Source organism: Cyclospora cayetanensis, unplaced genomic scaffold (genome assembly GCF_002999335.1).
Source record: "Cyclospora cayetanensis isolate NF1_C8 unplaced genomic scaffold, CcayRef3 CcayRef3_contig_42, whole genome shotgun sequence".
In the NCBI taxonomy this organism is placed as follows: Eukaryota; Apicomplexa; class Conoidasida; order Eucoccidiorida; family Eimeriidae; genus Cyclospora; species Cyclospora cayetanensis.
Window position 1 is genome coordinate 5,133 of NW_020312392.1, and position 23,900 is coordinate 29,032.

The 23,900-nt window shown below is 51.7% G+C and overlaps 3 protein-coding genes across 3 annotated transcripts; all 3 read left to right on the forward strand.

Annotated features, from left to right (window-relative positions):
* The first annotated feature begins 484 nt into the window (after positions 1-484).
* On the forward strand, positions 485-6,786 carry LOC34619957. Its single transcript, XM_026334429.1, has 13 exons — positions 485-965; positions 1,553-1,638; positions 2,078-2,389; positions 2,552-2,775; positions 2,958-3,078; positions 3,779-3,937; positions 4,408-4,771; positions 4,916-5,384; positions 5,665-5,759; positions 5,938-6,004; positions 6,118-6,175; positions 6,345-6,488; positions 6,649-6,786. Exons 1-13 carry the CDS (start codon positions 485-487, stop codon positions 6,784-6,786), a joined length of 2,718 nt encoding a protein of 905 aa, XP_026190214.1.
* A 3,208-nt stretch (positions 6,787-9,994) lies between these two features.
* Positions 9,995-11,299, forward strand: LOC34619956. The gene is made up of 4 exons (XM_026334430.1): positions 9,995-10,132; positions 10,190-10,424; positions 10,643-10,953; positions 11,204-11,299. The coding sequence occupies exons 1-4, from the start codon at positions 9,995-9,997 to the stop codon at positions 11,297-11,299; spliced, it is 780 nt and encodes a 259-aa protein (XP_026190215.1).
* A 7,988-nt stretch (positions 11,300-19,287) lies between these two features.
* Positions 19,288-23,528, forward strand: LOC34619955 (golgin candidate 3). The gene is made up of 13 exons (XM_026334431.1): positions 19,288-19,429; positions 19,535-19,836; positions 20,012-20,140; positions 20,481-20,551; positions 20,645-20,765; positions 20,876-20,950; positions 21,177-21,264; positions 21,542-21,648; positions 21,802-21,891; positions 22,001-22,119; positions 22,250-22,361; positions 22,886-22,999; positions 23,427-23,528. Exons 1-13 carry the CDS (start codon positions 19,288-19,290, stop codon positions 23,526-23,528), a joined length of 1,572 nt encoding a protein of 523 aa, XP_026190216.1.
* The last annotated feature ends 372 nt before the right edge of the window (positions 23,529-23,900 follow it).

The window sequence follows — 23,900 nt, forward strand, 5'->3', positions numbered from 1 at the left end:
CAAGTTCCCCCAGTGATACAGGTGACAGAGCAGACCCTAGAAGCCTAATTTTCGTGTTCGAAATAGAGGTGTGTAGCAGTTCCAATAATTGCGGAAGGACCCAGGCTTCCACGAAGAAAAGCCCCAAGACAGGACTGCATGCAGCAGTGACCGGTGACGAGTTGACGGTTATGATTCAAAAATAGGGGCGTGATGGGGCCTCTTCAATCATTGCATATTCTTTTACTCTTGACTTAAGCTGAAAGCCCTTAGGAGGGGCAAAGGGGTACTGCTCCGCCGTGGTGCTGTGTTCCCCGTGCTGTGTATCGGGCGTTCGTAAGTCTGTGAGCGCTCCTGTATTTCTGCCTCGACCGCGCGCTCCCCCAGCCCTTCGACCCTTTCAGGGGCCCCTCCCCCCTGTGCCAATTCGGTCGTGCTCGCGCCCTCAGTGCGTGAGAGCCAAAGTCTCTCACCGAGTGTACTGGCAACACCAGCAGCAGCAGCCATGGAAGAAGACGGCGTAGGCGACCTTTCCACGGCACCCCCCTTGCCAGACGGCCCTCCCAGGGGCCCCCCGAGCTCCCGGGGGCCCCCGTCTTCGCGACGAGGCCCCCGAGGCCCCAACGGTCCTTCGGGTTACCCTCGGCGCCGCTTTCCGAACGCAACTGCCTTCACCTTTGACACCTTGCGGAGGCACATTATCACAGTCGGCGATGACGCATGCCTCATTCCCACGCAGATCATCAACTTGTCACAGGCTGTATCGGATGCTGTCATAGCTTACAGGGAGCAGAGGGCTACCCGCGAGGAGGGTGCAGCTAACTCTACGGAGGACAGGGCCCCAGGTGCTGAGCCAGCAGAGGAGTTTATGGCTGGCGACGCGTCGGCGTCAGCAGAAGAAAATGCGACGCTCAAGCAAAAGTTTTGTCTAGAGACCGCCTTGGTAGAACTCTTCGTTGACTGCGCTGCAAGACTTCCAGTGAAGACGGGTAGGTGCGAGAGGCCGTGGGGGGCTGCTGCCGGAGGGCAGCGCTGTAAGCTTTGGGCGTCCGTCTTCTTCCGCGCATCCGTCTGCATGCATGCATGCATGCATGCATGCATACACACACGCTTGCTGGCACGCGTACACACTTCCTTTTCGTGTGTTCAACTTGGGCATCCGTTGCTTCGCCTCTGGAATGTGTCATTCGGAAGTGCATGCGGTGTTTGTTTGCGTCTCCCCTTGGGGGCCCTCTGCCCCATTTAGGAATATACGCCGCCTGCGTGGGGTTGTTGTACCGCAAAGCTCGCCTCCGTTCCTTCGTGTCCTCCCTGGTGTCTTGCGGCGCTGCTCGACTGCGTCTTGCCTTCACCAAGGGCCTCTTTGCGGAAGCCAAGCTCCTCCTCAGGTTCTTCCTGGGTCTAGCCAGCAGCAACGTCATTGCACTTGTATGCTTCTGAACGGCAAACATGTACAGCGTTGATCTTCTGAGCGCAGAAGGCATGTGGCGCGCATGGGGGATTGTTGCCTCCTGGGTATGAGCCGCGGATTGTAAGTTTGAAGTGGGCAGCGTTGTGCTGTCTGTGCAGGACCCCGTGATTGCCGTGATCAAAAACTTGTTGCAGACGGCGAACGAGCTGCCGCAGACTACGGCGGAGCACACAGCGCACGCGGCTATGGTACGTCGCGAGCAAATTCCATGAATTGCTCGGAGTTGTAGACTCTCAAGGAGCAGCAGCAGCACATCCCGACACCTCCACAGGCGGGGGCCGTGTGCTTTCTCTCTACCTCTCTCTCTCGCTGCTGGCTTCGTTCTTGAACTCTGTAGTGTAGTGTATCTCGCATGACAGGCACTCGAAAGGTCTAGGGTTGCGTGTTTGGAGCGTGTGGGGTGGTGGCGCGCATATATATATAAATATATATATACGCATGTACGGAGAGAGAGAGAGAGAGAGACAGACAGACAGACAGGGAGAGATAGAGAGAGATAGAGAGAGATGGACCTGTCTGCATGTATCCATAGAGGTTGCTGCCTCCTACATACGTGTCTCTGGGCATGCCGCCCACATGCGTGTGCCTCTACGCAAGCGTCCCTGTACTTCTTTTGCATGCTTTCAGAGCGCCCTCCCTTGGCTCAGTGTCAAGACGTATGAGCTGCATCACGCTGCTCTTGTGGAGGTGTTGGACTGCCCCAATACGACTCCAGACAAGGAAACAGCTCTGCTTTTGGCGGCATGTCAGCCCTTTACAGGGCCCTTTGCTTCCAGAGGGGCAGCAGCGGCAGGAGGCGGAGCGCAGGAGGCCTCTCAGGGGATCCTCGCAGCTGCACAAGACGATGCAGCGGACGCGCAGGAGGCAAAAGCTACTCCTGCCCTCGTTCCCTCAGACCGCCTCGCCACGCTTCTGGATGCCATCGACGCGATGATTGATGTGCGTGCCTTGCGGTGCAGAGGAGTTCCTTCTTTGAATTGAGCCTCGAAGCGGGAGCAGGGGGCATCTTCGTTCCCACGCGGCTCGAAGGCTGCTTTCTCGCGCCGCTGCGTGCGGGTATGCTCACGGGGTATGCTTGGCGGTGTCTGTCTGTGCTGTCAGGCAGAGTGGCATTCGCGCGCAACTTTGCGATTTTACCAGTCCAGCGAGCTGCTGCCGCTCCTAACTCCGCAGCCTCAGGGGTCTATTCCGCTGCTAGACTTCCCACCGGTGCTCGTAGAGGCCTCCGAATTGGCAGCTCTCAAAGTCTCCCCCCTCGATTCTCTGTTGCGCCTGCCTGCGACGCTCGAGCACGTGGACGTGCCGCTCCCACCTCACGATCAGTGGTGAGGATTGCTCAGAAGGGTCTAGGGGGAGGCGAGGAAATGCGCCTCTCTAGTGCAGTGGCGTCGTCGTGGGGGATGCGGATGTGCAGGCACGCGCGGCCGGGATCGGCTGGGATCGCTTCTTTCGGGGGGTTCATTTGCCGTGTCGCTTTGCCGTATCTGCACGCATTTTCATGCCACAGGATTCTCGAGGATCACTTCCTAACGACGCTGCGCAACTTCATCTCAGACATCTCGCTCTGTGCAGAACAACTCCTGAGGATTCCTGTGGATCATCCGCAATTCGAATATTCTCTCGTCGAGGCAAGCATCCCCAACGCCCTAGCGGCGCGTTGCCGCCAGTCGCCTCTCTATAGTCTGCTGTCACTCTTCTGCAGCGCTTTTCTGTAGGCGAATGCGCTCCGTCTGGGATGTCGTGAACTCGGCAGGAAGGGGGTGGGTAGGGGGGACTGGGGTCTGGGGGGAAGTGTGTTGTTGGAGGTGGTAGGTGGGGGGGACTGGGGGAAGTGTGTTGTTGGAGGTGGTAGGTGGGGGTGACTGGGGGGAAGTGTGTTGTTGTAGGTGGTAGGTGGGGGTGACTGGGGGTTTGTTGTTGGAGGTGGCGGGTAGGGACTGGGGTCTGGGGGGAAGTGTGTTGTTGGAGGTGGTGGGTGAAGGAAAACCCTTGAGGGCTCTGCTGTGCGGCTGCCTTGCATGCGCTTGCGCGCAGTGTGTTTTCAGCGAGATGCTGCGACTTCCGCGTTCGCCTATCATCAGAAGCTCAGCGGAGGCACCCTTCACTTACATGCGCCTACTGCAGCGGCTCTGCCAGCTGCAAAACTCCCTTGCCACGGTGACAGAAACACTGCTCAGCAGTCTTGTGAGACGGGCTATCGACTTGGATCACCAAGCGCTACTCGTGAGCAAGCCGCGAACCCTTTCAAGTCGCTCGACACACGCGGCCATACAGGATCTGCGCTTGTCTGAGCTTGGGGTATCGAGTCTGCCGTGCATGTCTGTACAGACGCTGACAGACTTCTTTGGGTACTGGCTAAATGTGTGGGGGGGCCCCTCGAAGCTGCTGGAGGAGTGGCTCGGAGTTGGAAGGGCCCCGCCGCCAGTCAAGCTCTTCGTCAAGCTCTCTCTTGAGAAAGCCATGCGGATCAACTACCCAGACGCACTTGTAAGGACTGTACAGCTGGAGTCTTAGGTCACACACACCCCCACCAAAAAGCGCACTCCTAAAAAGCTAAAGTGAAGGCTTCTGCGCGAGCATGAATTTCCAGCCTTTGAAGGAGCAACGACTGCATACACATACACATCACCATACGCACAGACACTTACGCGCATATGGACACATACACCTACACATACGCGCATAGACAGACACCTGCACCTACACATATGCACATATGTACACATGTGCACACATACACATATACGCACAGACACATACGCGCATATAGACACCTACACCTACACCTACGCATGTGCACATATGTACACATCCGCACATATGCACACATATGCATATATGCACATACACATATGCACCTATATACACATACACATATGCACATCTATGCATATATGCACATGCGCACACTTATTTTTATTACCGCGTCAAGGATGCGTTGAGACTGTTGTGCGCAGGCACTGTCTGTGCCTGAGTGCGCGAGAGACTTTAGGCCCCCGCGTGCCGTTGCAGATAATCCATATCTTTGCCTCAATCCAGGCCCTGCATGCGGTAGATCTGGAGGGGGCCCCCCCTCCGAATCTCAGGCGTCGTCTGGAGGGGGAGGCGGAGGGTCTGGGGGGGCCCCTCCGCAGGGGCTTGTGGAGTTTTCGTTGATCCGGCAGATGCTGCGTTTTTCGTTTGACGGAGATGACGCAAGGAAGGAGAGTGTCTTCCGAGTGTATCAGCTGCTTCTGTCTCTCCTAGGGAAACACAAGAGCAAGGGCTCGCCAGCAGCCTCCCGCAAGACCGCACAGGAAGAAGAGGAGCAGCATGCAGGAGGTGGGTGGAGCGACTGACTGGCAGGGGGCAGACAAGGCGCTGCTAACAGGCCCTTTGGTCCTGTTCGCGGTTTGAGGCTTCTGCGCAAAGTCTCGAGGCGTGCTGTTTTTTCCCTCTCTCTCTGTCCTGTGCGGCAAGCAGAAGCCGCCGATGGAGCCTCTTCAACGATGGAGACAGATGCTCCGGAAGGCACTGCTGCAGCGAATGGCCTTTGCAGCCCTTCCGATCGTAAAGCCGACTCGGAAGTCGCTCGCGACTCAAGCACGCGGGAGGAGTTAGAACCAGAGGCTGCTGCAGAGGACGCTCAGCGCCTCAATACGTCCGTATTGCACCACTGCGAGAAGGACATGGAGAGCGACCCCTGGAAGTTGGAGGAAATCCTCAAGCTTTTTGTGTTCTGTCTCCTCTCCTTTGGCAGCAAGACGCAGACGCACCTCAACCGCCTGCTCCGAAACTACGCAGAAGTCTTCCTTCTGTTCGCGCAAGGCGCAGAGGCGCACACGATGGACAGCCTAAAAGACATGCAGATGCCCGTGGAAGCCTCCGAGCGGGGTGACATCTACCCTGCCGTCTTGCAGGCCGTTCAAAAGTACTGGGCGTTCTCCCAACAAAAGTATGTGTGAAGTGAAGCTCCCTCTCGAATGTGCACCTGTCCGTTTGCACAGGTACACGCATTTCAGTCTTCGAAGGGACGCTCCCCTGATATCCAGAGCCTTTCTAACTCTCTCTTTTGCCTTCAAATGCGACTGAGAGCGGAAGGGACTTTGCGCTGATGCAGATGGATCACTTGTGTACACATGCATATATATAGACATGTATGCATACATGTATGCATACATGCATTGTATATATGTATTGTATATATGTAGGGTCTAGGGTCTGTTGTACTGCAGATTGGCTCTGACGCTTCACGCATTTCTGAAAGTTGGCATTCTTAAGCGGCAGCGAGTTCTGCAGCTGCTTTGTGAAGCGAACACAGAAACTCGCGGTATGTGGAATTCTCCGCAAACTTCCCTAGATTTTTTCAAATGCACTGGCCAATAGGCAGCTGCATAATCCTTCGGAACTGCTGTTTCTCTGGGTTTGGGCATAGGATTTGGTCTGTGTGTTTAGACGTGTATGGCATGTATGTGTATGTGTGTGCTTGTGCTTGTGTGTAACTACAGATTCCTGGGCGTATTTGGAGTTGATAGAGGCTGTTCTTCGGGGGGCTGTCGATGAATGCGAGACTGCGTGAGAGTTTTGGGTTTGCTCATAGAAACTTCGCGCTTTTTACGCGGCATGTGAGAGTGCACCCCAAGATGTGTATTTCTCGAAGGTTCTCACTTTACTGCTTTTTTTTGCAGAAGAGAAGAGGCGGCAGCCACTGGCGCATCGAAGCCTACATATACAGAAGCAGAGGAGGTAAATCACTGCTTCTATGCGGCGCTCAATACATGCGTATTAGCATATCCGTGTATAGCAGTAGATCCTTGTGTTTCCTCTGCTGGGTGAAGAAGCCTTCACACAAACTCTTGCTCTTTTTCCTACGAAGTGCATGGAGGAGAACACTGCTGCGGTTCGCGCTGCTCAGTTGTTGCACTTCTACCTCATGCATCTACTGAAGGATCTGAGAATGGAAGAGGCCCCCCCAAGAATCCGCTTCCTCTACTTGCGGTGTCTTTTTATTGGCCGCAAGTATGCCGAGTTTGTCGACGTGCCAAGGCTGAAGGAAGAGGTACTCAGAGCAGCGCGAGGCAAGGGTTTGGGGAGAAGGAACCAGCATGCACGTGCCGTAGCGCCGGCAGAAGAGGATTTCTCACCTGTGAAACTTCCATGGTCTGGCTTGTGCTTTGCCTGAGAACACATGGTCGTGATAGGTTCATTGAGTACCGAAGGTTTGTGCACAGGTTGAGGGCATCGAGGATGCAGATTCGCGGATATCCAATTTATTGACCATCGTGGAAGAGGTCCAAAAAAAGTTTTGTTTCAAGGAGCTTCCACAGTGCCCACAGCAGGAAGAGGTGATGGCTTGAGATGTTTCTCCTGTCTTGCGCAAGAAGCTGCGTGAACCTACGCGTAAGTAAGCGCATGGCCACACCATCTATCGAAGTACACAGGGATAAACGTCTATTCTGTTGTGTATACGATTAGACACTCAGATTTGTGCACTTCTACATGCTCCTCTATGGATTGTCTGGAAACACACATCCATCTACCAACCTCGAGGAATACCAAGGGGAGGTGCAGAGCCTACTCGACAGCTCTAGGCCTAGAGAAGGCTGGTCCTTGTGGCTGTAGGATGTCGTGCATACATCCCGCTACTGTCAAACAGAAAGCGTTGGACGGGCTGTCTGATGCCTTTCCTATTCATTTTGCTTCTTAAAAGCCAACTTGCATGTAGTAAAGCAGTTCTGTAGGGAGTGTCCAAGAGGCGCAGTGTACACACACCCGCGTAGGCCTGGCCCTATGTGGCTCCTCTCCTTCCCGAATCCCGTGTCTCTCTCAATAGCGATTTGCCCCTTCAGTGCTTACGTCTGGGCTTGCGATGCGTTGAGTGCCCACATACCTTTTTTGCACGCATCTTGCCTGCATGCATGCAACAATGGAAGGATGCAAGGGAGCCAAGCTTTAGAAGCAAGGCGTTTCTGTTTTTATGTCCTTGCGGCTAATTGTGCGTGTTTTGTACATACAAAGATTCTTTCACCTCGTTTTGCGCTCTCTTCATGTGTTTCATACAAATAGGCGTGTACATGTACATATATTCATGTGTGCACTTCGACTTGGTTGCGTGCATGCCTACATCTGTGTAGCTCTACTAGCGATGCTTCTGGTGGTTTTTAGATTTGCTGAGTATGCAAGAAAGTATAGCTGCGTCTAGCCTGATCTCTTGGGTAGCTTTGCGCCTTCTTGCTGTGCTTGTGTGAAACTTTTTCCTTATGGCCTTGTACAACATGGTTTTTGAGTGTCTATCGATAAGTAGCGCAGACTGGGTCATATCAACGTGCTGAGTTACGTAATGCACTGGGTAGCACATGATGAAGGCCATTCATTAGAGCATTTATAAACGCTTGATGGGCTGTTTTGCGTGAGTACGAAGCGTAGCTCACTTGACCCGTTCCCACATGACCTCATAAATAAACATCACGACTTTTACTGTTTCCAAATGGTTGGGGTACGTGAAGGAACGTAGCTGGGTATCACTTGATAGGGGATGTTGTTTTTTCTCGGGTCCTATGCCATTGCATCATCGTCAAAGGGAGCGGAATTAACCACTTATCATCTAATTGCATGCATCACCGTCAAGATTCTGTGTAGTGCAAACCGCAGTGCAATGCAAGCCTCGATTGCTCGCTTTCACCCACCCCTCCGCTCTGTGCTTCCCTTCCCCGTAAGCGATCCGCCGCTAAGGCTGAAGAAACAGAGGTACCTTTACTGCGTAGTGCACTGTCTAATGTCTTCTCAAGGAACGCTCAGCTTAAGAATATAACAAGCTAAAAAGAATTTTCTACAATTTCCAGAAGGGCTCCCTCCTTTCAATTCTGAAGGCATTCAAGGTTTGGACGTGAGGGTTCTATATTTTCCTGAAGGGCTCCCTCCTCTCAATTCTAAAGGCATTCAAGGTTTGGACTTGAGGGGAGAGCGACAGCTAAGATGCACATCGCTGTAACTTCTGAGCACTCGCAGTCTTCACAGCTAGTTGCACAAAACGTCTTGCGCGCACGGAAGCCGCATTGCGTCTACTTGCTTCTAGCCAACTCTTATTTGTATCAGACAAAGTGCACTAAAAAACAACTCGAACGGTCAATTCTTTGCTACTTCTACTCTTGTCTTAGATATACTAGAAGATACCCAAGCGTAGCTAACCCCGGTACACACTGGTGATTCAGCCAGCGTACTGCCGTAAAACATTGACTATTGGGCATATTTCGCCTTTTGTGTGTATTTGGAGAGGCAGAAGTGCTCAAGAGTGGGTGGAAAATCCCTTGTTCTTAGAGATCCCCCGCTCGGCATGGGCATACTTCCGTATACCTAGGTATTTCGAGATATTCGGCAACTCTGTGAAACCAAGGCTGACCTGCGGTGATTTCCTAGGTTTATATCTAATTCGCGGTTTTCCCCTCTCATAGTGTGTACTGCACGTAAGGGTCTCGTCCTGTCCAGGTGTACATACATGCATAGGTTGGCGGCGCCACTCCAACCAAAACTCGTGCAAGCCCTGAAACCGCGTGCATCCTAACGCTTGACTTGCTGAGGCTTAATCGCTCCAAATGTACATTCCGTTACTTGTTCTTTGGGGATTTAAGCCTGTGAAGGATCCGCGTTCAAGTGCCTGGCCGCGACAGCGGCTAACTACCGACCAGCCACGGAGCCTCAAGAGGGTAGGGTAAGTTCGGTACACGGTGCCTGTTTTTGTTGTTTCCAACCAACTGCTGAGGTTTGTGCATGTAAGCTTGGAAAGATAAGGCTAGAGAAATCGCAAACTTCGAGTCCCTTATCCTTTGACCAATCCCTCCGCGTCGACGGACTTGTCCTGTGGGCGGCATCGCTCTGTGGCGCTGGACGGTTGGGAGTTCAACGTTTGAGGTTCAGGCTCTTCCTGTTTTCTGCGGCTTCACCTATTTTCCGCTAAGCTTCATCCCTAACAAGTGGCCGCTCCCCCTTTAACGGTTCACCTGATAGCTGGTTTCTGGCTCAGATCGCCGCCGTATCTGGCTGGCCGAACGCAAAACAGCCATAAATCAGCGCGTCTCGCTGCTTCTCCTGATCGAACCCTTTGGCTGTTGACAAGACGTAGCCGAAGCGAAGGCGGGGGCTTTACGTCCCTAGACCCTTGCTTCCCTGGTTCCTTGATCGGAAGATATGGCGCAAGCCTCAGCCTCAAGGCTCTAGCGGTGAATCCTCAATATGGAGGAGCCTGATAGCAACAAGAGGGTGCCCTTGGAGTGGCCAGAGGGGTCGAGCCTCTCCTTCTCGCACTATGTAGGGACTGCAGCTGCAGCTGCAGAGAGCACTGGCAGCAGACCGCAGCCAGTCATTGCTGCAGCATCGAATCTTCCTGCCCGATTTGCTGCTGCGAGAAGAAGAAGCAGCAGCGCTGGCAGCCTTATGCACATGTACGCGTCGACAGCTGCTGCTGCGTCCCCCACGTCACCGACGCGGCAGCAGCAGCACCAGCCGCTCTTGTTGCAGCAGCAGATGCTGCTTTTGCAGCAGCGACAGCAGCGGCAGGTATTCACAGAGATGCATCCCTCCAACACGGAGAGCGACATCGTCAATTCCCACGAGGAAGCAGCGGGGGGCCAGCCCCTCTTGGAGGATCACTCCGCAGCCTTCATTCTGCAGCAACAGGAGGAGGAAGAAGGCCACCAGGAGCTTGAGGCATGCACAAGCAGCAGCACGCTGCAGCACCCCGATTCTGGGAGAAATCAGGCGCAGGAAGAACAAGGCCAGCAGAGGGAGACTGCCCCCGATGTGAACAGCAAGCGACTACGAACGTATGTCCAAGTGAAGAACCCAATTTCTCGTCGCTCCTTCCAGCGGCTAATCATTAAACAGTTCCCCTCCACCCCGATGCGCTCCTCCGCCATCAAGCTCTCCAGAGCATTCAACGGATACGTGCTGGAAGACAGCACGGGCGAGCTTGGGATCGATCGACTCCCGGTCTACGAGGGTAAGAAAAGGAACCTCTGCACACGACACAATCCACACACCCACCCACTACAAAGAGTGCATACACGTATGTACGCGCTCTCGCTTTCTTCCTTCTAATTTGCTGGTGCAGCCAGCCTCATAAGCAGCTCTCCACAAACGGCTTCAGCGTGCGAGTCGCAAGGGCCGTGCACGGTGGTTCTGCCTCGATGTGTGGTGCTCCCTTTTCGCCTTGCGTAGGGAATGTACATACAGCACCCGGGAGCGCCTGGCCGCGATGTCGAGTAAGGTGGAGCGCACGGTACTTCGTGCTGTATCGTGGCCATTGGTTCTGGTTCAGAGATAGACGGGCATACGAGATTGGCGGCCTAGAAGGTTGTTTAGGGTCTGTTTCGCTTATGATCAACAGCCTGTCCATAGAACTGGATCCCCGTTGTTCAACAAGATTCAGCTTGTGCGTGGAAGGCTGGTGCAGCATCCTCGTAGATACAAGCATTCAACGCCAAGACAGGGGCGCCTGGGTTCTCCATTTTCTAGCGTATGCCAACAAGGTAGGCGCAGGAACAAAAGAGGAGCGTCTGACCTAACTAGAGTAACGACTGCGACTGGCGGCGCGTAGAGAGGCGCAGTGTATGCTCCAGATTTGCAGAGACGCAAGGACACGCAATGCTGTGCGTGTCGCTTTTGTCGCTCACGATTTTGTCCTTTGTGCCGCTGGTTGGCGGCCCCTTGGCCCTTTGAAGCTGCTTGCTCAGTTTGACTACTGTCTCCATGCATTTTCTGTCTGTGCTGCTGCTTTAGGGGGATCAGCTGCGGAGCCGCTTCCCAGAAGTCGATTGGGAGGAGTTGTGCAGACGATGCAGACTCGCTGTTAGGCAAGCAAATGAAACCCCTTGAAGGCGATCGTGCATGACTGTGTAGCTCATGGCACGTACCTGCATACCTACACAGGCGCAATCACATAGCACACGCCTTCCACACGTCCCACAACCTTTGCGCGCAGCCAGCGTTGACAGTAAGAAGGCCTTTTGTCATCCATACATTTGCGCATGTGTCAAGACAGACGCAGATGGCCAGAGCGATGCAAATATCATGTGTCCTTGTCGTTTTTTTGCTACTTCCGACACGCACGTCATAACAAACGTATCAGCTCCTCCCTTGTGCCATTAGGAAGCCCCTCGGCATCTTTTCCCGCCTGGAGGTTTTTGTTGAGGGGCGAAGCCCCCGCGGGGGCTTCCTTAGAGAGCAACGGAGACTCTCACATAAATGGATGCTGGCTGTATTAGACATTAGAGGGCCCCGTCGGAAACTCACGCATGCACCCGCGCGGATTTTGGATGTAACGCTCCATCTAAGGCCTCCATAGGGAGACATTTAACCCTAAACTCAGTACAAAAGAAAGTTATTGAGCGTTTTCCAAAGGCATTGCCATCTTCGCATGCCCCCTCCCCTCAGATCTTACGGAACGAGGGGCCAGGGACACCTGCGGTGCATGTAGCTGCACCCTGTAATCTATCGGAGCTATCACTAACTGCGTAAAACCTCTGACGACACGCCCGCAACATTGCGTCTTCCTGAGTCGGGGTAGCAATGCTCTGCGGTGTACAGTAGCCACGAACAGAAAACCCGAGCAATCAATCTATCTAATAATTCGTAGGCGAATACAAATTTTTGAGGTGTTGACGTGTAGCTCGGCCCGCTACAGACGTAAACTGCTCCTATAGCAGTTGTCTAGTTACGACCAAGCTAGTTGGGAATTCAGTGCTTTCTTTTATTTGGAAGCAGGCTGAAAAATGTTTCTTCTGGCGATGGAAGTAGACGGTGGCGCAACACTTGATGGCGCGGCAGAGGCAGGCCTGCAAGTTGATGTGAACTCAGTAGCTTCACAGCTAAAAGAGAAAAAGGCATGAGCTGTGACCAAAACAAATGTTCGTGGATGCCTCGGTGACCTTAGGGAGCTTAAGGAAGTATGGTGGCTGTACGAATGTGCAAGACTCGAATGTCTCACCAGCCGGTTGGAAATGTACCTGGATTCAAAGCTCCAGACAAAAAGCCAATACCCTTCCGGCGTGATTATTGGAGAAAGAAACACTTGAATAGTAAATCTATTTCTTCAGAAGACATTGTCGCCCTGCAGCGATCCGTACAGTTCAAGCCTTCATTAAAGCTTCGACTCATAGGTTAATGCCGAGATAAGCTCGACAGGAAGCTTGTGGAAATCAGGAAAGCTTAAGCATGCAAACCATTGGACACACTAATATAGCACGAAATAGGAAACTTTGGTTTGCAGAGGTCACAAGTCTGGCGAACAGCTGCTTTGTCAATGGCTTGTATCCGGTCTACCCAAAGTGTTACGTCAAGTGGCTGCAGGATCGGCAGCAACTCAGTGCTCAAACGACCTATCGGTAAGCCTTAAGCAAATGATGGATCCGTTGACGATTAGAAACAAACGAGCGCGGAAGAGCCACGTCGGAAGTTAGAACCGATGGATATATGGGAGGAGTCACCCAGCCCTAGCTCCTAGTATAAGATGAACAAAACAAAGAAAAACACAGGGAGGTTGCCTTTTGACGCAGATTTAAACAGCCCCCCACAATGAATCTGCTCTGCTAGTAGAAGATGCGGTCATGTAACTCGGAAGTGCAAGCGCACTCAAAAAGCCAAACAAGCTGGACAAAAGGATTGGCCTAGCAGAAGCAGGCTGTTTGAGTAGGTACGACGCAACAGCGAAACGAAAAGCCCCCTTATGCAGGCTGTGGCGCACCAAAGGCGGGTACAGACGATAACGCCTCAGTTGGGGATCCGCGATGGGGCGATGCTGCGCTCATACAAGTGTTCACGAGTGACCAAGAATCACGCTTTTCCTTGACGCTAGTTGTGAGCTGGACCTTGCATGCAAGGAGACAGCGTAGAAGCGATATCTGGCTGCTACTGCTTTAGAGCAGGCCTGAAGAAATCTCTTTCCTTACAGAGAGCCAAAATCAAGGATTAGCAATGCTGTTTTAGGTAAATGCCAGAGCATAGTTTGTGACTTATATACCAGCCCATGCATCATGGCGTACTCGTAGGTATGCCATTGGTAGCCCAATGGAAGACCCCCAAGGGCCCCCAGCTGCGTGCTATCGAGGCTAGTGTGCCGATAAAAGCTAGGCAGAAACAACTCGTAGTCTCCATGCAACTATCAGTTCAATTACGGCGTGCGAGGCAGAGTCATTACCTGAACAAGTTGAGGCAGTCTTTTTGCGAGCGGCTCAGCAGTGCAGTAAAAAAAGGCAGTTTTAGCGTGCTGCCCCTCTAAGTGGCTCTGCAACTGACCTTTTATACGGTAAATGGATCAAAGCCTCCTCCGTGAGATGACAGGAATGGGCAAGTACCCAGGAGGGGTTCGCGGTTGTGCTGAAAAATGAAGAGCGGCCAACAGTCTGGCCACCCGAGGGTCATCCAGCGCATCACATGAAGCTGCTGCCCAGGTCAGCGCCAAAATACGTTCCGCTCTATTGGAGGTTTTCACAGCATAAAGAGTGTATTGAACAGTAGGCAAGGGATTCATTGAAAAGTGAAGTGCACAAATCGGTAAGTAATTTCGGCACAACCCGGTGTTGGTGCCAGTAAGTGTGAAAGATGGTGTGTATGCAGATAGCGTTAAACCCCTGGACAGCATTATTGTGAAGCACATCCTGCTGATGCTTCATATTGGCGACTTACTTGATGGGCTACACGGATTAACAGTGTACATGACATTTGACTGCACAAACTCCCTTTTACATGTCCCCTTCACCCTGCTGGCATATACTCAAACTCTACAACTGCATGTTTTTCGAAATTGGTAATGCTGCAGTTGAACTGAAGGGGAAAGTTGATCGGCATTTTGCTAGCCTACCACGGAGGTCTGTCTGCATGGACAATGCCTTTTGATTCAGCAGAAACGTTTAAGATGACCTATACGGCATGTGCTGCAGCGCGCTGCAGAGCAAGCAGTGGTATGTGAAGGCATACAAGTGTTTCTTTTCATACAAGATCCCGTGTTTCGGCCGCGGAAATTGAAGCAGAGTCCGCAAGGATTTAGGCAAGTAAGGCGTGGAATTTGGCTTTACACACCCGCAATGACAGTGCTGTGCTTTATGAGCTTGCATCTTCTTATCGAAATTTGATTTTATGAGTGTTTCGTTGATCGGCAAAGCCAAGAGACTGCAGTGTAGGGCGTAGATAGGGGAGCTTTATGCTGCAGCAAGCACGCCCCAGCGGTGACTTTAAGATTCCTCCAGTAGCCGTGCTTCTCGATTATGAGCGCCATTTGTCCCCAAGAACCGACATTAATGGCGCAGTGGTAAGAAGATGTCCCCCAGCAGGCTATGGATTTTTTTGCAAAATCAAATTATTGCTTGCTGTTCTCATCGCCTCACCGAAACCTAGCAGTACTGTCAGATGAAAGGGGAGGTGCTCGATGGGTTGAGGTGCAATCTGAAACCGCTGTAACTATTTAGCTTTGCTCCATTTTACTGTCCAGTCCGACCTTTGGTCTTTAAATGTATCTTACGAGAGTTTTCATCGCTTTGATACTCCTTGAGTTGTAGGATGACTTCGCACCTTCTGCGGTACGACTTTTCACTGACACATATGAAAAAGATCATCAAAACGATCGCCCACACGCTCTTGCGATGCCCACGCAATTTACTCTTGTGCAGCTCAATCGCTCCTCTGTGTGACACGGTTCTCTTCGAAGCGCGTGCGACCTCTGCTTTTGAGGCCCATTCATCGGTTATTGTTGCCAGAATCCCAAATGAAAAAAACGTAAGGTGCTACCAAATCCATGATGGACTGCTGCGGTGAAAGCGACTCTGTAACTTTCGCATTCACGGTTCCCTCATCAGCGACATTTTGTGCAAGTCCGTGATCATGTAAATTCAAGCCATGGTGAGAATCACACTACTCTGCAAACCTCACCTGGTCCTGGTAATATTTGATGTGTCTCAAGAGAGGAATACACACTGTCATGCCCAGATTTTCAGCAGCCGAAGCCACCTAATTCTCAAAATATGGCCCTTTGCAAAGCTTCCCATAAGAATCAAGATAATATGACAGGGACTTTCTTGTTGAACTGTCGAACGCCAAGGGTCGGGTTAGCATCCATTTCGCTGTCGACAAGCAGGAAACATGTCCATTTAGTCCCTTTTCCCGAAGTCTCGCAGGGGTCCAGTCGCTGTATATTCTGCGCTCGTGTCTATTAAGCTTCACGAATTCTCCGGATTAACACTGATGACTAAGTACCGAGTAATTTAGTGCGTTCTGACATGCCTGTGACCGGTTTTTACATTGACCGTGATATGGTCATTGCGAATAACCCGGAGGTAGATTGGCATATAGACCAAACCAACCGCTCTTCTAAAGCATTTGCTAGTCTGTACTTTCAAAAAGCTAGTTGCTTAGCTTGAGTTTTCTCCCTCGTGTTGAGAGCGCGTATACTACAACAGGGCATTCGTGTACCCGTTACTCTTCCGCATCATTGCTTCACACTGATTAGCCCCTCTCTGAATCGGGCCAGGGCTTAATGTTCCGAGGCCAGCAGCTTGCGTTAGCAAACAAGATATCCAGAAAACCGCTGGTAAAAGCACGCGAATTTGTGGACAAAGATCAAGAGAGAATAGCACGGATATTCGTTATGCGGCGGTCAAATGTGTGTTTCAAGCCTCAATGTGTAGCTCTAGTGGAGAGGCAAGCTTAACGAAGAGCAAAAGAAGATGACTAGACGAGGACGTTCCAATCCGGAGAGTTCGCCCATTTGTATCCTCTCATTAACCAATACTCTTTTCACCATCAATTTCCCTAAAGTTAAAGGTACTGCATGCATATCCATACTAGCGTCCTAGAGATGTTTCCAAACTTTCCGAATGATTTGCGGACTTTTCCATACGGCTTGTGGGGAGGAGGAGGATTCACAGGAAGCCTCGGCAGGTTTGGATTGTACGACTTTTGAGCGCCCAGGACACAGTAGGCGGAAGCTTATAGTTGAATGGAGTGGGAAACGCCAACCTGAGTCGCTGACTGAAATGCAATCACGGGCCTCTCCGCCTGCGAGAGAACCCTTCACAACGAAAACTCCAGGCTTAAAACACAGCGTACCGTAATTCTGTGCTTGTTTCTCTTAGTATTTGAACGCATAGTCGTCTGTACCAACAATTTACTCTTAAAAGCACTTTGTTCGTTTAAGGTTAGTCGCTACGGACGATATTGCTCGCGGTTCTCAGCAATTTTCCTTCCACAGCGTGTGCTCTGTCTCAAACAGCTGACTTCAGTACTTATTATTGCTTGAAATGCTATTGGTTGTTATTTCAAGGCGTTGTCTACACTAAGATTCATGTGCAGGCCCTCCCATGTATGTTGTACCTACATTTTCTACATGCCTCTTCGGGGATTTTCAAGTCCACTGTGCTGAATGCGCAGCCTGGATCGGCATGCAGTGTAACACGCGTACCAACGTACAAACATTGCTGCATGAGGCAAGAGGCCATCATTTATCTAGTGTGAATTCTGATTTCCCTCGCGCACTTCGCTTGTCTACTTGTTTTCTATAGCAAGAGGCTCAATCGTTCCAGCCCTCCTTTAATGCGAATTTTTAGTTTCTGTATTTGCACTGTTTTTAAATTTCTACCGACCTGTAGAGTGCTCATAGGACAGGCACTCTTTTTCTGTCCTGCATCCAGTTGGTCTCGAAGCACATCTTTTCCTCGCCCCTGTTTTGGGGAACTGTGAAGAGAGCAAGCAGGTGAAGGCGGGGGTTCTTGTGGGAAGTAATAACTTTCCATCAAGATTTCATCGAGTCTGCAGTAAAGTGCGTCCATAAGAATACCTTAGACGGAGCGTCAAGACACTGCGCGTGGCTGCACCCTTTAAGCACTCGGAACACTCACAGCTAGTTGCATGTGAAATCCAAAGCACACGTGCAACAACACTATGTGTTCTTGTATAACACGAAAAGCACTCTGCATTTGAACAGATATTGGAACAGACGAACCAACAGGCCAACTTCAAATGCTTTTAAATTAAATATAACTAGAGTGGTGGAATGTGTTGAGGGTTTGGCTCTTCGTATTTTACTCATTTAGGGGTACTCCACGTTTGGGAAGCTCTTTACGCTCGTACACATGCCTAGCAAAGATTCTGAACAGCTCTGTTTGATCATGATTGGCTCTCAGGGTCACTGCACATGCCACTGAATAATCCCGAGCCTGGAGCCAAGGCGGGTTCACCTCGCAATGGTCGACGCCCCGCCGAAATCCGAGAGGCAGCGTTTCTCCAGCACAGCACTTGCAGAGGAGTCTCTATGCGGAATAAGAATCCACATAGAGGGCAGGTCTCCTCTGTTGGAAGGAAGAAGGTCGTGCGCGCCTGCCTAGTGAGGAGATCGGCTGTTGCAACTTTTCGGCCACTGCCATTGTCTGTTTTACGGGGGTGGTCCAGAGGGGTAGGTCATGCAACAGGCGTATTCATAGTGTGAAGAGAGGCGGGGGCCAGACTGGCCGGTTGTCGAAGTTACAACAGCTGGTGTTTTCTCATGAGTTGTTTCGGCAGCACTGGCAAGAAGGTCGAGCATCTTCGAGCACGACATATTCCCAAGTGCTCCTTCAGCGATGATCACTGATCAGATATGCCCATATACAGGAAAAACAAGAACATTTCCGTGGCATGCGGTGCCGCCCGGGAGGGAGGCCCCCCCGTTCAGATTAAGGGCCCCCTGGGAGGAATCTGCGCGCGCGCAGGGTGTCCTTAGGTGTCTATTTTGTAATACTCATAAGACAAAGAAGCCGGTAGCTTTGTGTATAAGCCATTGTTTCATTGCATCTCTGTCGGTTTCATCGCCCTCTCCGGGCGTCTCGGGGCCCCGAGGGACATGTCCACGGTGTCTGAGAGCGACCGTAGAGTCTTGCCTTTCAAGAGCCTGCAGACGCTTCAGAGCGCAAAGGCGAAGGCATGTGCAAAGGCGGAAGGGGAACGCAACCTCCGCTAGCCACTGTTTCCAAAGTCTGGGGACCGTAGGGTTCGGGGTGTATAGGCTTCCGGCCAAAGCTTTAGGGGCCAGCTTAGCTCTGGCGAGAGGATGCAGAATGCCTGGTGCGCCATCAGGGGCGCCGTCAATGAAATAAACGCGGCAAGTCGAAAGCGTAGTCCGAAGCCTTCCTTCATAGCTCTAACTAGCCCCTTCCTCGCCCCTGCATTTCGTGGCGTAGTTTGCATGCCGCAGGCCCAGCGTTCGAGGCCTTAGGCGTTTGTGTGGCTACAGGTCCTCCTCTCTGAGGATGAGGAGGATGAGGAGGAGGTGGGAGCGGAAGGCTCTCCGAAGCACAAGCGAGAATTGGAGCTGCTTGTGCGGCAGCAACAAGCGCAGCAGGAGGCGATATCTCGTCAGCTCGAACTGTCAGGTAGTGCCTGCCTTCCTGCATAGCATTCTCCCCTTCGCCTCCTCCCGCTCCCCAAGCTTTTTATTCATGAATGAGACGTCGCATGTTCCCCCCGCGGGCCCCGCACACCGCCTCTCCAGCATTCAGATTTTCGGCACAGACCATCTTGCACGCGTTGAAGAGACTACGTTTTCTTGCGTCTGGGGTCTTGTGCGCAGAGGCTGAGATGTCTAGATACGCCAAGCAGCTGGCGACCCTTAGAAAAGAATGCCGCCACCTCCGCTCGCGGCTAGCGGCCCAGCAGCAGCAGGAGTCCAATGGTTGCAGCGGAGATGTCGACGGACCAGCAGCCTCAGAGTGCAGCCGTGGAAGCCGTTGCACCGCTGCTGAATGGGAGGGGATGTTGCAGCCTTTGCAACGGTTGCACCAAGCCCTTCACGTCCCAGCTAGCCAGCTAGCAAGCCATGGTCCTGCTGCAGAGGTAGACCCATGGGATCTGTTCGAAGGCCTGTGCAACAATTTGGAGAGAGCCACAAGCCATGCAGAGTTCGTAGTGCACGAGTGGCAGCAAATCAAAGGTGCATTTCAGGGCGCTTTTCCCTAGTTCAGAGTCGTGGCTACGTACAAATACGCACATATATGCTCTTGAACTATAGCCTCGAACCCCGTGGCTCTCTACTAGCGGTGCCTACGTCAAAGGACACAGAACCCCATATTCCGTTTTGACGCCCTCTAGCCTTCCACAAAGGCTTCCTCCGGCTGCAGTATTTCGCTGCTCTCGGTGTGCGCAGGGTCTGCTTCATTTCACGAGCTTCTGGCTCGGCCTGTCGCTCGCACTCTCCCCGTGGATTTACTGTACTGGCTGCGGCAGCTGGACCCCAGCGATGGCTCAGCGAGCGGAATTTCAACTCCAGGAGGCTCCCAAGAGGGCCTCGACCCCAGCAAGAGGGGGCCCTTCCCCCTATTCGCTTGCGTACGGCTTGCCGCTCGCCTCGTGAGGTGTGCAGGGGCCCTCTCCGTTTCAGGGGCCTCGGAAGGGTACAATGACCACGTCTCCGACGGGTCGCGAGGGCCCTCGGGGGCCCTGACCCGAGAAAGCTCCCTATCGAATACCACTCCGCTGGAGGAGGAGCAGCAGCAGTGCTATAACGAGGGGGCCCCCCAACGCCCGGGGGCCCTCGAGGCGGAGAGGCGGCTGCGGGAGGAAATCAGCAAGAGGCAGCAACTGCAGCATCAGGCAGCAACACTCCAGAGGAGGATTGCCGAGCTGACTGAAGACCTCAAAGACTCTCAACAGCGCATTGAAGACCAGCGGGAGGCCGAGAAGGAAAGGGTCAAACTGGTGGGAGAGAGATAGAGATAGAGATAGATAGAGAATGCGTCGTGTCTACCGCATCCCACAGACCCACAGTCGAGCTGGTATGACCGGATGTACAGTATGTGCCAATATTTGCATACCTCCAGTTGTATATGAATCTATGCACAAATGGATATCTCAAGCAGAGTGAGCTGTGTGCGCCTTCCACACCCCAGCTGCACGGTTTCTAGAGACAGACAGCCCTTTGCAAACATCTGTTAATTCGTGTTGTGCCATCACGCCAAGTGCTTGCCGTTGTCGCTCTCAATAGACTCCAGATCGTAGAGTACACACACACGCCTCCTCGAGGATTGTGCGTTTGTAGGCGGAGTCAGAGGAGAGCGTAAGGCTGAAAGGCCAGCTAGGGAGCGCAACAGAACAGCTGGAAACCGTGAGGTCAGTTATTAATTCTTGAGCGTTATGCTGCTTTCCGGTGTCGCCCGAGTGAGAAACTGGCTTGAGATTTCGTAATCTGTGCGTGCATTTCAGGCAGCTTTATGAGTCCCTCCTAGAACAGTATGAGAAGCGGCATGCCGCAGCGGCACCACAGGCGTCCGAAGAGCTAGCTGGGGAAAACCGAGATCTGTTATTGCAGATACGCTCCTGGCAGGTCGGCCGACGCCCTCTGGTTTGGAGCTTGAGCTTAATTGTAAATAAATGCCTACCGTGTGCGCTGTATGCTGGAAGCTATGCCTTTCGAGTTTGCTGTGGACATCTCAGGCCTCTCATGCTGCCATCTCTCGCAGTCTTCAAGAAGCTCTTGGAGAGCTCGCAGACCTCCGAGCCGACGCAGCAGTAAGCGGCAATATCTCAGGGGAGAAGAGGGTCCTGATTGGATGATCCGGTGGTCTACGGCAGCTTTTAGCGGCTTCAACGTCCACCAAATTTTGTGCCGTAGCCATATAACTTGGGGGGCGTTGCCGATATGTTTCGCGTGCATATCGTTTGCATGTCTCCATCTGCTTGTGGTACCCCCAGTGGCCATAATTAACAGTTGTTCCTGCGTGTGTATTTTCCTCAGAGGGCCCAAACATTAGAAAAAGAGCTCGAGGCTGCAAAGCGCGAGGCGGTCAGAGTAGAGGAAATACGGGAGATCCAAAGCATCTCAGGTGTCTGCATGTGTCTTTTGATGAAATTTTGTCACCAAGCAGCAGCAGCATCAGTGCGAATCGCATGAATGCCTTATCATGCTTTTGTCCGTGGACTTTAGGCCTTGGGTTTACAGTGAAGGCTCTTTGGACCTTCCCTCTCACACACCTGCGTGAAAACGCTCTTTGATCATACCAGCTGAGTATTTGATGAGCTACTTACTGCTTTTTGCATCGCGCTTGCTGCAAAAGAGGGTGTGGGGTGAATATCTGCTTTGGTATGTGTGGTACGATGTAGAGGTTGAACTGATAAGAGCACATTCAGAGAGAGATGCGATGGAACAAGAGCTAAAAGAAGCGAAAACTGCAGTGGATAAGTATGCTAAGGCCCTTAAACGCTTGCAGGTATATGGAATACGCTCGCTGTATATGCTGCTCCCGATTTTGGCACTTCTATGACGAGCTTTTGCTTCCGCGCCCTCTTTACGCGAAGATTTCCTCCACCTTTTCGGTACTTGTGGCTTTCACCTTTGATTCTTCCGTTCTTTTGGCCTACAGACAGAATGCGACGCGACGGTCGTTCGGCTGAGAGAGGAACTGGCCTTAGTACAAAAAGAACTCAGAGCGATGAAAAGTGGAGTCGAAATGGCAAGTCCTCTTAACTAGCATAATACGCGTTCCTTTAAGTGTTCGCCCATAGCACTAGAGAAAAGCATGTACACACACGCGCAACTGTGTGCCTGCTTGTATTTTGTAGAGCGAGGCTCTCAAGGGGGAGATGCAGGACTTGGAGAGGCAACTTGCAACGGCAGCGCAAGAGAGAGACGAAGCAATCGTTAAAGCAGAGAAATATGTATCAGACAACCGGGCACTCTCGTAAGGCACAATGCCCATTGCCCCTTTTAGAGGCTGCCGAATGATATGCTCAGGGATTATGAGTTACGATTTAGGTTTCAGAATTTTAAGGCGCACGTAGGGTGTTTTGCTTTTGTATCCTTTGGTCAAGGGATGGGATGCAGAAGCTGTTGCAACGGCTGCATGCGCAAGTAGAGGAGCAAGAATTTTTCATAGATAAACGGATTGTAGCACAGATGATCACCAAACATCAGGAGATGCACGTGAGCCAAAATAAACCCTCTCCACCTTTACCACTACTGGAGCCGTGCATACATCACCGCAGGTGGCTCTACATGTCTGGAAGCATTTTAAAACCTCATGAACAGAAAAGGTGTTCCTCATATGCACGCTTACCCAATAATAGCTTTATAGATCTGCGTGCTTCAGTGCGTCTCCTAAAGCGTTCACAATGCCTTCGTAGGTATGCCTATTACCATGATCATGCCTATGTATTTCTTATTCGTACGTGCGTACATATCTGAGTACTATATGCAGCTCTATATATACGTAGCCTAAGCATGTACATATGAATAAATATATGGACCTCTGGATGAATGCCGATCCCGCTGTGTCCAACTTTGCATCCATTGGTATAGGGATCCCACGGCTTAACTTGTAGGCATGTCAATATTCGTCTCGAATGGGTGTTTGTCCGTGAAGGCAAGCATACGCTAGCTGTGAGCAAGTGTGGCTATGACTGTGCGTTGCCAGACTTCTCGGTTGATTTTTCTGTGCGGTTGTGTAGGGCCAGATAAAGCGTCGAGATGAAATATTCCTACTAATTTTGGACGTTTTAGGGTTTTCTGAAGACGATAGGGAGAAGCTAGGACTCCCCAGAAAACAGCAGGATAAGGGGAAGGTATCATGAAATCATAGCACACTTTAAGTTAAGCTGCTCGCTATTGCTATTGCTCACAATTGAAGGATTAGTTTCCCTGGGCACACAGTGAGGCAAATGGGGAAACGCATGGTTACGGGTGTATTTCGCTATGCTCGTGTCCTTCGATGTTTTAACCCTGTTTTTGTGCGCAAGTCCAGTCCTTATTTCCGCAAAATATGTGAAAATTTTATGGAAGTGGCTTCCTGCACGAAACTGTACGGCTCCTAATTCTTTGGTCTTCTTCAACATGCTCCGAGCCTCTATTTCGTTTACTTATGCAGGGTACTGGCCTCTCCGAGCAGTTCGTCGAATTTTTACACGACGAAGTATCATAGCTAGCGAATCAGCTAGCGGACTGGCTGGCTAGATGGCTGATTATGCCTGTATTCATTACATGAGGGCGTAGGTGGAAAATATTGCCCGCGGTGAAAGAGTTGACTCGCGAGGCCCAAGTGCACAATCTGCAGAAACATCCGGGCACCTGCGTTTTTCATTACAAAAAAAATGACAACCTGTATAGCTTCTTCCGTCTCACCACGAAGATACCGCTTGAGATATCCTGGAAGACATTCGGCGTCTTCGAACAGTGGCCTGTATCATCTGCAGCAGGTGAATCAGAAATTGAAGGGTCCCTGAAGCTCTCTTGTGAATATTCTCGTCCTCCTGCCCGCTCTCCTACTTTCAGGGAAAGAGGAAGGACTGCTGGATTGACAATGTGTATGGAAGTGCTCTTCGGCTGTTGACTGCCGTTTTTCTTTTTCTTCTGTATGTGGGCAATGGGTATCACAGCAGTGTTGTTCGATTTGCTTTTGTTGCTGCTGCGGCGACGTTTGGAGGACGGACGCTGCCTACATCCGACAGCTACGAACGGTTTTCCTCT